The sequence below is a fragment of the Barbus barbus genome (assembly GCF_936440315.1).
Source record: "Barbus barbus genome assembly, chromosome: 5".
NCBI classification, from domain to species: Eukaryota; Metazoa; Chordata; class Actinopteri; order Cypriniformes; family Cyprinidae; genus Barbus; species Barbus barbus.
This window is the reverse complement of record NC_136733.1, coordinates 3151834-3170804: the sequence shown is the minus strand read 5'-3', so window position 1 is coordinate 3170804 and position 18971 is coordinate 3151834. Positions and strand designations below refer to the sequence as shown.

The 18971-nt window shown below is 36.7% G+C and overlaps 1 protein-coding gene across 3 annotated transcripts in view; it reads right to left on the bottom strand.

Annotated features, from left to right (window-relative positions):
• Positions 1-1105: 1105 nt before the first annotated feature.
• pxna (paxillin a) overlaps positions 1106-18971 on the bottom strand; it is a 37709-nt gene continuing 19843 nt past the window's right edge. For all 3 annotated transcript variants that reach the window (XM_079416020.1, XM_079416019.1, XM_079416018.1), the window contains 8 exons: positions 17189-17396; positions 16882-17074; positions 14601-14751; positions 7870-8028; positions 5515-5688; positions 4129-4210; positions 3846-3994; positions 1106-2501 (listed from right to left, as the gene is read on the bottom strand). In XM_079416020.1, the coding sequence (XP_079272146.1) occupies positions 2235-2501; positions 3846-3994; positions 4129-4210; positions 5515-5688; positions 7870-8028; positions 14601-14751; positions 16882-17074; positions 17189-17285 (1272 nt within the window). In that variant the 5' untranslated portion in view covers positions 17286-17396 and the 3' untranslated portion in view covers positions 1106-2234. The remainder of the gene's footprint in view (positions 2502-3845; positions 3995-4128; positions 4211-5514; positions 5689-7869; positions 8029-14600; positions 14752-16881; positions 17075-17188; positions 17397-18971) is intronic.

The following is an 18971-nucleotide window of genomic DNA, read 5'->3' as shown; positions in this document are numbered from 1 at the left end:
TCAACTTACTTACACAGTAAGAAATGGTTATAAAAACTGAAACAGAAGTGAAACAGGAAGTAGAAAAGAGGAGAAATCAAAAGCGATACTTATAAATCTTTGCATAGTTATGACAGGAAACACTGGCATCTAACAGTAGCTTAGAAAACAAAGTTAATCATAAAAAATAAAGCAAATACATTATCCAAATAGGAAATAAAACAGTTACTAAATAAGCATGTGTCCTAAACTCCTGAAACAACGGTGTCTCATATTTTAGAGCAATCAATGCAATATATGAAAGAAACCAATTAAATCTGTTTATGGGAGATGTAACCCTCTTTGTAATTCTTAAAACTGTAATTTAATTAAATAAATAAACAATCTCAGTAACTGATTACAATTACATTTATTTTGTAATTAAATGACATAATTCCGTTACATGTAACTAGTTACTCCCCAACACTGTTTATAGGAAACATACAGAGTTCATTAACGCCGCTATTGCATTTACTGGAAGAGAATTCAAAGTAACTGCGTTTTACTAACCTCTGTTACATATTGCCAAATCAACAATAAAAAAATAAGCTATTCTGCAATAATTAGCTGACTTTTCCATTTGTTCTGCCAGTCTCAGCTGCTGAAAGTGCATTTTGGATTATGATACTGAACAATATGACACAAATCGTAAACATCTGTAGGCCTGGTTTTAATGTGCAATATATTCAAGTGATTTTTTTTAATTAATTCTTAATTATGACATATTGAATGCATATATTAGGCTTTAAATGAACTCATATAGTCTAAAGACACAGAAGTGTAACAGCCAGGTGCTCTTCAAGTTTGAAATTTGACATCTGAATTTATTCATGAATGAATGCTCTTTATAAAATGTCATTCTGATTATTTTAGTGGACTGTGGAAAATATAAACATTTACATATATGCATTCAGCAGATGCTTTTATCCAGGGTGACTTAGATTGTATTCAAGCCAAGATATACATTTCATCATCCATGTGATCCCTGGGAATGTAATTTATACAAAATGAACTTAAAACATAGAAACTATTCAATTTTGTCAGCTGTTAAAGAGATTTCAATGCAAATAAATCAACAACGCATAAATCAGTCATTCAGATCCTGGTATTTATTCAATGTCTTGCACAGTCCATTTAGACCCCAGGTTTTAAATACAATGTGCATGTAATCAGTCAATGTAGAATCAAATCTGACATCACCTTGAAAAAGAAAATCTTTAAATTATGGAAAACCAAAAGTTGAGTAAAGTTGTTGCAATCACAGATAATCCGTAAGACTTTAATATAGTTACTTGCACACAGTAGGAAATCAGATTAATTGAAATGGGGGGGGATGTGTATCACAAACTCATTACATAAAAAAATTAAGACAAAAATCATTAACATGCCTGGTGGCAATAGGCACATTGTGGAGCGCCACATACTCAACAAAACAGGCATCTGGGCCTGAACTGTTATCTTTAAGAAGGCGTTTTATAAGAATAAAATATGTATTATAACAGCAGAAGTGAGTCGTTTCCACAGTTAAACTCTCATAAAGGCATAAGTATGGAAGCACAAACCACTCCAGCCATCCAGAAAAACAGAAACCACCCATGAATATAAAAATAGAAACAATCGTCAACAAAAAGAGCACACTTTATAAAGTGATCAGACGGAGAAATACATGCACAATAAAATCAGGGCTGAGCAAATGCTCAGAGTACCAAAAATTAGAAAAATATACAGAATATGGCATTGAGATTTTGATGATGCCAAGCTGTTATTGCACCTTTAAGAATTCTTTTGGCCGATGGAGAAAAGAAGCGAAACAAAATAACAGTGTTGTTATACCAGAAAGCAGTAAAGAGATGCATGAAATGTGCAAACAGAAGTGTGCATACGTATGTTCAAGTAAAGCTTGAAGGTGTGTGTGTGTGTGTGTGTGTGTGTGTGTCTGACAAGTACAAAAATAGATCTTGATTTGTCTGATGCAGTCGATAATATCGAAAATAGCTCCACGCAATTTAAGGACCATCATTTTGTCTCTAGATCCAGGGGAAGCGTTTTAAAAAGGCTGTTAAAAATCGTAATAGCCTCCCTGAAGATCTACACTTGTCTGACAGTGCTTTGGCACAGGAACAAGCTGGTGTAATGCTCACTATCGCCACATGATGACACTGTGACGACCTGTAAAACTCCACCCTTGGGACTTTGGCGTACATGTTCAAATGACTCTAGCTGAAGAGCTTGACAAAGCAGCTTTGGCAGTAGGGTTTGTCATTCTGCTCTTTGAATGTGCCCTTGTTCAGCTGTTTAAGGCAGAAGGCGCAGACGAAATGCTCGGGGTGAAACTTCTTGCCCATGGCGGTGATGCAGCGGCCGGTAATGGGTTTCTGACAGCCGGAGCAGAGGGAGCCGCGGCGCTCGTGGTAATGAGCCTCACAGTAGGGCTGCCCTTCATGCTCGAAGAAACTGCCGTTCACAAAAGGAATGAAACACTCCTGTGGAGGACAGAGAGAAAACGCAGGAATCAGTCAGTTAAAACCAATAAATTAATAAAACCACACGGAGAGTACATGCAGCGATACAGAAACATCTGATATTGAAATGTGCAAGCATCCAAAACATACACATAGCAACAAACACCACAAATTTTCCAAAACCAATACCAATATCTTTAAAGCAGCACGGCTGATGATTGAATTAATATCTTAAATATTTTGTTAAAATTCTTGGGAAAAAAATTATAAAAATCAGAATATTTACGTATCTAAAAATTTAATTTCAGAATGTATAAAATTTATGTTTTTAATATATACAATTCATTATATTAATAATTAGATTTGCAACTATATACACTGATATTGCAGATTTTATGAATTATTTAATATACTACATTAATAGACAAATAATTATTGCCAGCAACCCTGCTGAATTAAATAAGTTAAATAATTCATTAATAAAAAATATAATCAATAAAACAATATATCAATATCAATTTCAATACAAGTATAAATCCTAAATATATCAATATGAATACAGGTAAATAATGATAAAATTTTAACATGAATCTGAATATAAATAAAAAATCCTAATATGTAATTTATGACAATATATACAATATTTTACACTTAAGATTTATAACTATATGCACTCTGATTTTGCAGATTTCATTTAATTATTATTATTTAGAATAATATATTAATAGGCCAATATATGATGTTAGCAACACTGATTAATTAAATACATTGAATAAAATGCAATACATTTAATGAAATGTAAATCCTGACAATAATATAACATAATAATCTCAATAAAATTATAAATCCTAAATATACAACTGTATAAGTAAATAATTATAAAATGCAAAAAAAAAAAAAAAAAAATACAGAATATTTAAATGTAGTTTATAAAAATATATTTAATATTACAATCTTCAGATTTATAAATATATAGACCCTGACTGTACTGTATATACTCAGATATTTACGATTATATAAAATTATTTAGTATAATATATTAATAGGCCAATATTTTGTTTCAGAAACACTGTTGAATTAATTAAATTTAATAACGTAATAATTATAATATATGCAATAATATGTCATGAAATGTAATTAATATAATAAAATGTAAGATGCTCAATACATTTTAAAAACACATTTAAAAAAAAAATAAAACAGGTCCATGCCAAATATTGGCCTATTAATTGGCTGATATATCAGTGCAGCAGACACAGACACACACACACACACACACACACACACAAACACAAACACAAACACAAACACAAACACAAACAAACACACAAACAAACACACAAACACAAACACACAAACACTGACCCTGCAGACAAAACACTCAGGGTGCCAAAGAGCGTTAAGGGCCGAAATATAGTTCTCCAGGATGGCACGAGCACAACCGCCACATTTGGGGGCAAACATGTCGAAGTAGTCCTTCCTACAATACGCCTTTCCCTCCTTCTCATGGAAACCTGCAGAAAAATTACAGAAAGATGAGAAAAAAGGTTGCCAAAGGCTTAAACCATTTTAAAGAAAACCAGCTGGTAAAAAAGGAAACATCAGCTAAAGAGAAGAAAAGAGGTTGAGAGGAGTGGAAGCTGCCTACCCTCAGGCCCAAAGAATGACCCGCACTGGGCACAAAAGAAATGCTCCGGATGCCAAGTCTTGTCTAATGCGGTCACCACTCTCTGCAGGAGGAAGTAAAAGCGATTCGATACAATAAAAATGATAGTGAAACAAGAACAGAACGCACAATTTAATTTGAAAGAATGCATGCAAAATCAAGACAAGAAAAACAAAGAATAAGACTAATATTAATAATTATTGGCCATAGTGTTCCTTTCATGTGCCAACCAACATAAACAAGTGTAAATCATTTATTTCCTACATACATGTTTTAGCAATATAAACTACACCAATTCTAACTACATGCTAAACAAAATACTACTTTTCAACATAATATATTAATTTAGTATCTGTTTTGTGTGTGTGTATATTATTTTGTGTTAATGTGTATGTTTATCTGTTATCATATAAATATCCAGTCATTAAGCAAGTCAAATGTTAATTCAGTAATTCATTCCAATAACGTCTGATATTATGAATCTTTAGAACCAACTCATTAAAAGAATCATTTGTTATTGAACAGACTACACTGTTTGTGCATGCAGCCAGCAAATACAAAACCTCATGTCTTGTTGTTTATTTATTCTCAAATGTTCATGAATCTCTTAAGAATCATTTGTTAGTGAATCAGACTACACTGGTTGCTCTGTATGTTTTTGCATGCAGCCAACAAATACAACATAATATACTGCTTTTGTATTATGTTGTGGTAGACAATTTTGTAAATATAGCTTATTTTAAGGATGTTTAGTAATTTTTACTAAAGATGTATTGCTTTAAAATGACTTTAGAGCCTTAAAAGAGGCTTAAGCTTATTTCTTTTATACACTTACATTCTCAGCAGACTCTCAATGTGTTGAGTTCTACCTCAAAGAACCTTTTTACAGGGGCAGTCGGGGCCTAAAGGATAGAGAGTTGGACTTGTAACCCGAGTCTCGTGGGTTCGAGTCTCAGGATTGTAGGTGGGGGGAGTGAATAACCAACACTCTCTCCACCCTCAATACCACGACTGAGGTGAGACCCTTGAGCAAGGCACCGAACCCCCAACTGCTCCCCGGGCGCCACAGCATTGGCTGCCCACTGCTCCGGGTGCATGTTCACTACTGTGTGAACACTTGGATGGGTTAAATGCAGAGCACAAATTCCGAGTATGGGCCACCATACTTGGCCACACACCACCACTTCCCCTTTAGAGTGTCTTTAAGTGACTGTTTATGTTTACAGGAAATCTGAAGCCAGAGGTAAAGTGTGGCCGGCTAGAGTAAGCACCATCTCGACTGGGTGGTGACACATGAGACACTAACACACGTCTGTGAATGCCCCTTCTGTGACCGCTTCAGGTGCTGATAGGAAGCAGAATCCTTACGTCCAGAATGGGTCCGTTGCAGTAGTAACAGCGTGGAGAGAAGAGGCTGTGGTAGTCCTTTTCACAGTAAGGCTGGCCGTCTCGCTCAAAGAAGTTTTTAGAGCCGATTTCCTCCTGACAGTGAGTACACACAAAATGTTCCGGATGCCACGTCCGCCCCATTGCTGTCACCACCTGAATGAATCAAAGAAAACGAGGACTGAAGTGTATGACTTCACAAACAACAGACATAAATGAATATCAGCGGCTCAGAAACGTCTTTCCGGATGTTGTAATCTTAAAGTGCATATTCACACTACTGTTTGAAAAAAATGTAATGTTTTTGAAAGAAGTCTCTTAAGCTCACTAAGGATGCATTTATTTGATTAAGAATATTTCACAACATTACTGTTTCTACTATAATTTGAAGTAACTTTTTAACATTTTAATTTATTTTTATGTATTTTTCCTGTGTGGAAACGGTGATATATATTTTTTCAGCATTCTTTCATGAGTAGAAAGTTCAAAATGACAGCATTTATTTGAAATAGAAATCTTTTGTCACAATATAAATGTCTTCACTGTCACTTTTGATTAATTAATGCATCCTTGCTGAATAAAAGCATCATTTTTAAATCGTACTTACAAAACTTTTAAAATGGCAGTATATCATGTTTACACAAAAATATGAAGCAGCACAAGTGTTTTCAGCATTGATAAAAATTAGAAAGGTTTCTTGAGCAGCAAATAAGCATATTAGAATGATATCTGAAGGATCATGTGACACTAAAGGCAGTAGTAATGATGCTGAAAATTCAGCTTTGATCACAGGAATAAATTACATTCTAAAATATATTAGAATAGAAAACAGTTACTTTAAAATTTGAATAATATTTCACAAGTTTTTACTGTGTTTTTGATCAAACTAATGCAGTCTTGGTGAACATTCAGTAGGAGACTTTCAAATACTTTTAGATTTTTCAGATTTTTGACAATAAAATAAATTTACTTCTTAATTTAAAAAATCTGTCTATACCAGGGAAGTCAAACTCAGTTCCTGGAGGGCCGCAGCCCTGCATAGATTAGTTCCAACCCTGCTCCAACACACATATCATGTAGTTTTCAAATAAGCCTTAATGACTTGATTAGCTGGATCAGGTGTGTTTAATTAGAGTTGCATCTAAACTGTGCAGGGCTGTGGCCCTCCAGGAACTGAGTTTGACATCCCTGGGGCCCGTTCTTCGTACGTCGCTTATTACATCTGAGATGATTTGAAAGATTCCAGATCTTCTAATCATGATAACTGATCTCTGGCTAATTTGGTTCTTCAAACATATTTGTGTATTAGATGAAAATATCTGGATTACGTTGTCTAAGATTACTGCGCGTTCTCGTGTTCCCTGAAAAGGGCAGATGTAGCGATACTCGAAACCACGATCAGCAATGCAGCGATTGGCTGGCGGCAAGACAGCAACGTAATGACATCATATCAATAAAAAAGACATGACGAAATGTCTGGACCTTTATAAGGAAACAGCCAAACGAACAAAACTACATACATGTTACAATAGATAAATGTTTTTAATTTATTTGCATTTTTTTTTTTTATCTGATTCCCAATTATTTATATTCATGATTTCTAGTATTTGTACAGGCTTTACATTTTTTATTTTCAATGTTGTAATTAGCAATTCGTTTAATTTGATCTTTGAAGCACATTTCTTATGTGACAGCATTAAAGTTTCTTAGAGATCAAGTCATCTCCTGCACTCCATCAAGCCACTCCCATAATATCTGTCACCACTCAAATTAATGCACAACTCAGATTAACTGTATAGCATGTGTAATTATTTCATCACTAATAAATCTTTCAATGAGTATAAGTGTCTATAGTATTATAGACTAAACAACATTATTTTCAAATAAATTTTTTAATTATTATTATTTTAAATTATTGTCCCTGGACCAGTAGGGCACTCTTGTAATAAAGTAGCGGTGGCTGGGACATATTTTAAGTATCAATTCTGTTTAAAAAGATGCAATCTAATCCTGTTTACATGAAATAAAACTGCTCCCGAGCAGGTTTAAGCTTACGGACCTGTTGCTATGACAGCAAGTCCGGGATGAGCTTCGAAGAACCAAATGATCCAAGATCAAGCGAAATTATCAACAATCAAATCCAGCTAACTGAGTTAGCGACGTACGAAGAACGGGCCCCCTGGTCTACACTGACATGTAAAATATACACTTTGATGGCCTTTCGGTTTGTTTTGGAACAGAGCATCCACTCTAGAGCACAATATCCTAAATATCCAAAAGCAACATAGGTTTGATAACGATTTGGGCAGTAAATGAGTTCTTCAAGGGATTTCTTACTTGGCCAGCGATGGGTTTCTTGCAGGCTCCACAAACGCCTTTGGCAACAGTCTGGACACCTAGCCGGTTGAGGTCTGACTGCAGGCTGCCCAACATGTTATCCAGTTTATTCCCCTGCTTTGGAACGCTGGTGGGGGAACTCTTGCCCTGAGCCATAATCTACAGGAAAAAGGACAGAATTTTCACAATTTTAAAGACTGTTTCATTAAGCAAAGAAAACATGGATCCAAATCCCAACACAAAATAAGCAGTTTTGCTTTCTCCTTGCTACACATTACTAATGACTACCATTTCGTCACTCAGCAGATGCATTTTTCCAAAGCGTCTTTTGGTACACTTTTTACCACACCAATCTTGATCAATGCCACAATGCTGATAATTCATGCCTAAACATTTGCAGGGTTTAAAATGATACATTCCACAGAGAACACCGCACTGAAAAGTGAATCTAAATGTCCCCTAGAGATTTATTCATGCCCCAAAACTGATGATCAACTTTGCACCATGAAACCAGGAAATCAAATTCTGCTTTGGATGATTATTTTCTCAATATGACCATCAGCATGTGAAAAGATCTTTTCCAACTTCAATAAAAATTCAGCATGTACAACAAGAGCTACTGAACTCCACACATTTAAATTGCATAATTTATTAGTCAATACATTACAGGATGTTAGTGGTTATTAAACAACTACTGCATGCACTTAAAGAAGCACAAGTAGTTCTCAGCTTCGCTGAAACACTGAATCACTTATGTGGAATCAATTGTAATTTGCCATAGTAATGCATGTAATGGAAATGTTTACTGCAGCATTTGCCTTATTCCACAGCCGTTAGAGCAAATAACAATCAACTGGTTTGATTTTATGCAACATTTGCAATTTTACATGGTTAATTTCATATGAATAGTAAGGTATTTGAATAAGGTATTTTTTATTCATATTAATCTATGGAAACCAGTCTCACATTCTCTGCATAACCTTCCCTAAATGCATCAGGATGGAGAAGGTGTTAAAGACATAATCAGATGACAGACCAAGTGAGGTTATGGGTCAAAAAGGCCTAGTAACCCCATCGCCGTTCTCCCAATTCAACGAACCGTGACAGAAGCATTCTTTAGATAGCAAAAATAGCAACCCAAACATCCTCTGTTATTTCTGCATATGAACTAAGTACTTAAACAAGCTACTCTTGAAGCACTTCTGTGTAGCCTGACTTCTGACTTGCAGTATTAAGTCTGGTTCATTCTGCAGCATATTCTTACATTTACACAACGCCGGCAAACTTAAAAACTTTGCTTTAGAGCCAAAAATCCGCCAAAAACAAGAAGAACTTAAGCATAGATTGTTACAAACTTAGTTTTAAAAGACAACTGTAAGTGACAGCCAACAGATCAACAGCTTTTCTGTGGTCATTAGCACTTCATTTGCAACAGAATTTGTTCACGTACCAGGAATCTACAGGAAAAACAAGGGAAAACACAAGGACAGACTGCCTTCATGGTACATGTTGGCACCAGCAAACTATTTAATAAATGCTGAGACACTCCTAGTGCAAACACTGTTTGTAGGTCAAACACACAACAGCATGCACTTCGTATGCAACATGCTAGAAACCATGAAAGAATGGCTAGAAACAAGGCAGAGGGTTCCCACACTATCTGAGCAATGTATTTTCAAAATGACCATTCCAGTCATTTTATTATCCGCATTCACTATATCTACATTTACTATCAATTCTGAATGAATCACTAAAGAATCATTCCAGCTGAATTGTGAACCAGTTCAAGAGATTCATAGAAAATTATTTTCCTCTATACAAACCCAATACACAACCAGTCTCCTATGACTTTTTATTCATTTCCATTTAGACTTTTCCAGGCCTAACAAATTCCCTGACTGTGGGAACCCTGAAGACATAGAGGCAAGCTCTGATCAGATGCAGATCAACACAGAGAGCAAGTTCATGCCTGTACCGGTGGAAAAAGAGGTTCATATTCCGTTTGGCAGCCAACAGACGCTAAAACCTTTGGTGGAGGGGGCGGGGTCACAGGTTTGGGAGGAGGGGATGGAGGAGGGGTGGGGTCTTTAGGTGGAGGTGGAACTGGAGGAGCGGGAGGAGGAGGAGGAGGAGGAGGAGGAGGAGGTGGTGGTGGCTCCCTAGGGGGTGGAGGTGGTGGGGGAAGAGGAGCAGGCATCTGTATCACAGGATCTGGCTTTTTTGGGACAGGATGGGTTAGGACTTTTTTCAGAGGACTGGGCGAGTCTGGAGGAATGATGATCTGATAGACAAAGAAACATGAAACACGTGGCAGGAAGTGAAAGGAGCACAAAATGCAGAATGATTGGCAAAAAATTGGGTTCTGGAAGTAAAAATCACATTCATTTTCTACATAGGGATTTTTTTATATATTTTTTTTACGATAACTTCAGAAACTTTTAAAGACAGATCTGGTGTGAGCTCTAAGGTTGTAAAATCAAAGTTATATGCTTTTGCTGAAGCCATCAGTTGGCATTATTTCGATATATTTTTAAAGAATTGTGTTAAACAGCAGAATTACTGGTGAACAAACTACATTACCCATGATGCCGTGAAGAAAATTCCATCAATCATAGTCGTGACAAGCAAATTGCGCCAAAAGTGCTTGCAATAATCACTGCAAGCCTGACTTCATCAGCTCTCAAAATACTTAAATATGTGTATATATGCATATAAACTTAAAATATAAATTATATATTTTGGTTGCACTTTATTTTACAGTACGTGTATTTACATGTACTTACAATAAACTTAAAGAAACTAACGTAACTACATGGGGTAAGGTTAGGTTTAGGGGTAGGTTCAGGGTTGGTACCTAGTTATGGTAATTACTACAATAAGTACATGTATGTACATGAGGAACAGGACTGTAAAATAAAGTGCTACCTGTATTTCTTTCCATCAATAAATCCGTTAAGTACACAATCCCCCATAATCCCATCTTGTACCTTTGCCTTTTTGCTCAATTTTCAAATGCTTTTTTGCTTCAAAAGTTAGTAACATTGTGATTTTCCTCATTGCTGGTTGGTTTGGTTCATGGCTTATAGTGCTTAAAAAAAAAACTTAAAGACTTTTTAAAAATCCCTATGGAAAAAAATTAAAATGGAGAAAATACCCACCAGGAACCACTGGTGGGCATTGTTCCTCTCTATTTGAAAATATTTATAAAAAACAAAATATGAAATGTTGTTTTGCTAGCTTTTTGTGAGTTCCACCATTAATCTTGTGACTTGTGCTACCTTATCAACCGTTGGTGATACGACACCTTCCTCTCTTAAGCGCTGTGGGTTGGAATAGACAATGACCCCTTCCGTAAGCCAATCGTCTGGCTGTTTTCGTGGCCGCTCAGTGCGACCGATTCCCAGTTTCCCTTGCAGCTCTTCAATGAGTAGATCCTGCGAGTTGCTCTTGTTGAGAATTAGAGGGCCCATTTTTCTGCGCATGTGGCCATCACGAAACATCGGGTGGACATTGGACGTTTCCTTTGTGCATCTGATGACCGATTTAAGCTGCGGAGAGGCAGCATTAATGAAGTGACCACTTCAACGTTTAGAACATGCAATGCTTTCTTTGCAAACGCCATTCAAGAACATTCAGTCCAAACGGCTCTAGAAAGCAACCCCACACTGATCTGGATTGGGCCAATGCATTGCATAGCTTCAAACGTCCTCTTCATGACACACAGGAGAAACATCTATAACCTTCTACGAACAATCTGAAATAATGCAAGAGCATGTATGAAGACCGTGAAGCAAACACAACATGCCAAAAACAATGCAAAGCTAAACTGACAAAGCAAACGGTCAATTGTGACCTCCTAGTTCAGTTGACATTGCAACTAAAATCATTCAATTCAATGTATATAAATTTGATTCAAAGCCCTTTTTTTCTCAAATTTAGAGTGAATATAACTTTTGATTTGATCAATAACCATTACATGCAATATATTTTCTGATGCACTTCTAATATTTAAATGAAAAGAAAAATACCAGCTACTTTAGACTATAATCGTATCAGTTACTTGGAAACCCAAGAAAGCAGTTCAGAAAAAGTTGTGATCAGTTCAGATATTGTACATTACTTAAATGAATTGCAATTAATTTTATTTTTAGCTTGTAAAATATGTAACTGGCAAACACAAGCAATATATGATCAATTCAAGATCAATGCATATGAATCTGCATGATTTTAACGCATCGAGAAAATTAAGGAACTGTCATATCCTTAGACTTCACACATCAACTTTAGCAACTGCAAAAAAATTAGCATCATGCAGAACCATCAGACTATGGAATTAGTAAATAACCACTTTGCAGAACATCTCCTGCATCAAGTGCCCTGAAGAAATTGCAAAGAATTGAAGATGGAATGCAATTGCACAATGAAACTCCACTACAGAACCGCAAAGAAACAAGCAAGCCTAGCCTTGTTGTCCATTTAGCCCCAGACACCTCGTTGAGGAAGCACGTCACGGCATGCATTTGAACATCGCAAAGACTCCTTCCAAAGAATCTTATCCATTTCATGCACCACACATACTTTAGATTCCTCAATTCTCCACCTTTCCAAAAACACGTGATGTAAAGCAATGCAACAGAACCCCAATTAAATGGCTATCCCTCCAATTTTAGGAGCACTAAGTGACGTCTGCACTTGTGTATCAGGTTTTTGAGAGGCATATTTAACTTGCTAATGGTGGGTGCTTCTATCCGAGCAGGATGGAAAGGTTCAGATTGGGTATCAACAGGCCCCTTGGCCCAAGGATCAGGCCCATGTATTTGAGAAAGCATGCTTCTTGCTCATGCTCGCTAAATTTAGGGGTGCAAATTAGAGACAGTCTGACAGAGTCGGTGCGCCTCATACTTGTCCAGAAGCGGAGAGCCTTTCAACCGCTGATGGCTGGAGAAGTGGAAGGTCCAGCGAAACATCTGACGCCCCAGGGAACGATGTGGGGTTTAAGGGGTCGTTCATCCAAATGAGATCTTCAAAGCCGCTCGGTGGCATCGATTGAAGATGTGCCAGAACGTCATCGTTCACTTCTAATGAGGCAGGAGCTCCTTCACCCAGTTTCACCGGCTCTGGTTGAGAAAGACTGGACGTCAGCAGCTTGTCCAGGGCTTCCTCAAGAAGAGGCTTGGGGCAAGGAAGACTTATTCCCAATACGCCTGGTTCAAAGCTCTCAGGTTTCTCTTTGGAAGGCTTCGGAGTTAATGTTAGGGTTGAAACTGGAGGAGCGGGCAGTGTAATGTTAGTTGGCAACGGACTCTTGCTAGTAATCCCTGGCTCGGGACTTTTGACAAGGACTCCAGGGATTGGATTTTTGGTTGCTCTAACAGCGGTAACGCGGCTTGGGCTCTTTCTTGCCACGGCTGGACTAGAGGTTTTAGCAGTTGTTACAGGACTAGGACTTTTTACATCGACAATTCGATTTGAGCTCTTGATAACCCATGGTGGACTGGGGCTTTTAGATATACTTGGAGTTATAACTGGTGAGGAGGCCTTTGGTACCACAGGTGGAATATTTTTGGTGATCGAAACTGGACTTGAGATTTTCAGATCGACAGTCTTTGGCGAACTGATTTCACGTTTGTGTAAACTTAATGCCAGAGAGCTTGAGGTTTTTGCAGATGGTTCAGGTGAAAAGCGAGACTCAGGGGCTGGACTCTTTGCCATGGAGTTGGACACTGGCGCAACCTTTGTCGATTCCTCAACAATGTGGAGTTCCAGTAAAAGTGGTGCGCAATTTGGGGAAGGCTGGGGAGGAACGCTGTGGTCAGATGCCTCTACTTCTGGGATAGAAGGGACTGTGAGGTTCTCGGTCAAAACTTCCCAAACTTGTGGTGACTCTTTAGTGGATAATGATTCCTCCTTAACTGACAGAGGGCCAGACTAGACAACCAACAGCAAGACAACAACAATAAAAAGAAAGGGAGGAAAGCATTTGAGTAGAAACATGAAGGAATGACATGCAAAACGAAGAGGCAATGTGACAACATCCAGTCTGATTATCTTACTCTAAAATACGAAAACTATGCATAAAAACCAGTGGCCTAATGTAATGCGTTGTAATATCTCAACATGTTTGGCTTATTTAGTCAATGTAACAAAATATAAGTTGGTTTACCAACCTGAAGGCAAATATAAATCACCCGAATTCCCAGATATAACATGACACCACAACCACAGCATTCCAGATTCTCTCTTTTTAACTGCAGTGTGGCTCACGTCCAAGATTGATATGCTAACAAGAACTTCCTAATGGACCCATGAGAGCATGCCCTCATACAGGCATATAAACCCTTATTCATTTTAAAGGCCTTGAATGATAATAATCTACTGTTTACTATCTGATTATCATTATCAGCACTCACTGACATGCATAATAAATCACAACACAGCCGATACCCCTACAAATGGAAAACCCAATGACAACTCATTAAAACTGCCCTTGTAAAGCTTTAAGGCAGATTATTTGCCAATAAGAATTACATAAGCACTACAAAATAATTTTGCTAATTAAACACTTATTGTCTATTTCAAACACACAAAAGATTCCATCAGAGCGGCTTTTAAAGGGTAATTTTCTATTGCTGATATTCTATAAGGCTAATTTTCTATTTCAATGCAAAGAATCACTGTTTAGTGAGTTTGTTTGAAGGAAGGTAATTTTTCTCTCTTTCACCAAGACTTACGTTGCTCTGAACTTTAAAGTCAGAAAGTGAGGCCATGAGTTCATCGAGTTCTCGTGTCGCTGAGGAGGCGGAGATTCTGGCCTGCTGCTGAGCGGGGGTCTCCTCCTGAACTTCTCTCAACTCAGGAACCACTGGCACCGCAGGGGCAGGTCTATTGATGGCACAAAATTAAAAATGAGATGTAAGAAAAGGTCTAGATCACAGATAGGGAACCTAGTAAAGTTTTCACTTGTTCACAACTTTTCAGCTCATTTAAATATCAATGTTTACTAGAGTTAAGTTCAAAAGACCACAATGAAAATCTGGGTTTCAAAGTCTAATTTAAATGCAAAAATAAACTAAGATTTTGGATTGTTTTTATTTTTATTTAACGGAGTGTCTATTTACACTAAGTGCAAATAGTTCTTTTAAACTCTCTCAACACCAGTTTAAGTGGCATAGATGGTAAGGTTTGTGCTTTTTGACGCGATCGACGTTTGAACCCACCTTTTGCCGAACTTTTTTTCTCCCTTTTCAAATCTCATATCGCATTGGAAAGGCATTTATTTTCAATAAAAATGAAGGAAATAAGCAAAAAGTTGAAAATAAAGTATCAGGTAGGGTTAGGGTAGGTGTAGGGAGGGCTTTATTGTCCCAATAAGGCATCCATTTAATAGCCTAATTTGAATTAAAACTATAATTTACACTCAATACGTTATTATTGGGTACTGTTTTATGATGTACTACAATACTGAGGTGCAGAAAATCTTGCTATTTTAACAGTTTAAATAGCCGCTGCCTTTATTTAAACATCATTCAATTTTCTCAAGTTCTGACAGAAATATTAAAATAATAATTTTAAAGAATATTTGTACTCTTCAAAAGTGGTAAAACAAATATAAAACATAAAAATTATAAAATACAAATAATAAATATTAATAAAATATACTCTAAGAAGTTTGGAATAAATTACTTTTTTTTTAAAAAATGGTCTCATGCTCATTAAGGGTGCTTTTTTAAAATAAAAAAGAAAATAAAAAGTAACTATTAATTTAATATTTCATATACATTTTAAATATTAAAGTAAATTAATATTTAATATTAATTATTAAACATTAATTTAACTTTTCTATTGTAATATATTTTAAAATGTAATTTATTCCTGTGATCAAAGCTGATTTTCAGCATCATTACTCCAGTCTTCAGTGTCACGATCCTTCAGAAATCATTCTAATATGCATTTTTGCTACATAAGAAACATTTCTTATTATTGTCGGTTGAAAACATTTTTTGTTAATAATTGTTAGTAACTGATAATATTAAGAATCATTATTAATAATTGAGCACCAATAATAACTGAGCAGCAAATGAGCATATTAGAATGATTTCTGAAGGATCATGTGACACTGAAGACTGGAGTAATGATGCTGAAAATTCAGCTTTGCAAAACAGGGATAAACTATTTTAGATAGAAAACAGAAAACTTTTTAAACTGTAACAATGTTACTATTTTTATACATTTTTAATCAAATAAATGCAGCCTTGGTGAGCAAAATAGACTTCTTTTTAAAAACATGAAAAAAAATCTTCAAGGGGTTATCGGATGCTTATTTTCTTTAAATGCTAATGAGCTCTGCTCACCCCGATCCTCTCTTCCGTGGGGTGACGAGCCGTACTGTTTACTGTAGCCGCATTTAGCTGCGGAACTTTCTAACTAGAGGCGATTTGCAAAGATTCATAAAAGAACCTTATACTCATTTCTTCTGGAGGTGAAGCTGGATCACGAATGATTTGCGCCAACATGACCATTTACGCAGATCGGGAGGAGCATTCCCTTAAAAAACAAAAGTAATTAATTTTTCCTTCAGTGGCTCAGATGTCGGGAGTAAATGACAACTGCTATGTTCATTATTACATCCAACAACAAAGCACCTCAATCGCTTAGGAGACATTCTGCCTATCCCTAAACAATGGCTGATTGTTCACAGCTCACTCAGGGAGCGGATCTAAGGTAAAACACCAGTGTCAATCAACAATCGTGGGAGGGGCCTGGGTCTGTGAGACGTCACGCAGCCAAGAAGCTGAGAACGGCTTGATTTAATAAAGGGGAAATAATTTATAAGGATTTACAAAAAAAAAAAAAACACTGGGTGGATTTATATCATTATAGGCTGGATATGTGTACAAACACTGCCAACACACATTTATGTTCAAACAACATGTAAAAGTGAATTTCACTTGTGATGACCCCTTTAATGATAAAAAAAAAAATATATATATTATCAGTAGTGTGCAAGCTTACGCAACGGCCGGCACAGAGCTCTCTAACTCATTAAGCAGGCTCTCCACACAGGGTCTGACATCTTCCATCCCCCGTCCGGGTGCATTGCGTTTGGGTTTCTCTATCTTGGAAGGAGGTGCTTTCACTACTGATGAGACGCCGTTTTCTGGGACATAGCATTGAGCGTTGCTGGCTGGTTTGGGTGGGTAGGTCTCTGTGAAACACCAAATGGAAAAACATCTATTGGATTTGATATACTGTCAAAAATGAGCATGTGATGTTTGTAGAGCTTTAACAACCCATTAACCCTGAGGTTTGAAGTGCTCACCTTCAGTAGAGAAGGCGGGTGTGCTGTGCTGTACGGCGTTGAGCTCCAGCAGCAGACGGTCCAGCTCTGACAGGTTACTGCCCAGTGATGAGCTCATGACGGCAGAGGGGGAGTCAGTAGTCTTCTGCTTGTTGGGGAAACTATAGACGTGCTCTTCTTCAGACTGTGACACACGAGGACTGGCGCTTTTCGGAGCTGAGCTGACAGACTTTAGGAAAGAAAAAATAAAGGTGCTTTACTTTTACTAAGCACTTTGAAAAGAGCAGAAATAGCAAAAATGGATAAAACATTATGGAAAAAAAGTGTTATGATAACTGTACATCTGGGGTCTCAAAGCACCGCTTAATTTAAGCTAGTCTCTCAAATATTAATGGATTAATTTTTTTACTTTGTATAACAAGGGTTGGATGAAAATTTCTCCTTTTGTGTGCCATGACAAAAACAGCAGCGTCAAATTTTGGAATTACATGAGGGAACAGTTTTTATTTTTGGTCAATATATCAGCCCATCCACTTTTTGGAACATGGAGCACAATTTTTTGCGATGCTGCATAATTTGCCATTTAACCACAAAATAATTGCAAAAAGCACAGTACTACTTCTACATGTTAGTCTGATAAAGAAACATGCATGAATGAGAAAGCATGGGCCGTGCTTTACGTGAAAAAGATTTGTTGTATGCAATAAGACACACACAAAAAAAAGAACTAAAGCTTTTTTTTTTTCCTGTCATGCATGACTATTGTGCATCTAGTGTCACATGTACTACGGTAAACGTGGTATTGTAATAATAAAAATAACAGCAAATTTCCCACAAAATTCTAGAAATTAGGCTACTTCCACAAAATCAACAGTCATGTTGATTGCAAAGTCATCAAAAGTGAAATCCTGGTGGGAATTAACCCACCCTTGATGTGTTAACTATAATTCAAATCAAATTGAACAATACAATACCCCAAGGCAGTCACATACTACTACTACTACTACTAATAATAATAATGAAACTCTAAAAGCAGTCGGTATAAAAAAGGACTTTGTATGGGTAATTGCAGAAAAGCAAAATAATTTTAAACAATGTGTGCATGTGTTTAGAGTAAAACATATTTAAATCAGGGGACTGATATGTAATGACAGGACATTTATTTTGGGGTGAACTAACTAACTAGCCAAAAACATATCTTTAAACACCCAAACGTATTCAGTGTGACAGCCATCAAAAACAGCTGATGTCTTTCGCAGAATATTTCAAGAAACAAAGCTGCAAACACATTAAAATATGACCACCTATTTTCACATATCAATGCATTTTCAATATAGAGCAACTTAACCCACCCTGATGTGTTAATTATAACAGACATAATTCAAATCAAACTGAACAATACAATACTCCAAGGCAGTCACATACCTAAAAGTTGAAAAGCATATAATAAACTGGGCTATTTAATTCTAAAATTGTTGGCTCAGATCACCTAATCGAACCATCTTAAAGGTACAGCCGCAAAAACAGTCAGATTAATTCTCTCAGTCACTGACTGAGTGGAAAATGGCTGTGAAAAACTAAATTATGACTGTAAATTAGTTCAAGAAAGCGTCACCTAACATTATAGGTGAACTTAAATGGTGCATGTATAATATGGCCCCATTCGAGAAAACCTTGAATATGTTGAACCTGGGGAGATGAAGTGCTTTGCTCGAGGGCACAACACAGAGAGAAATTGGAACAGGCCGGCTTCTGGTATTTGTCATAAGGTTAAAGGATAACCAAGCAGACTCATATAAAGACC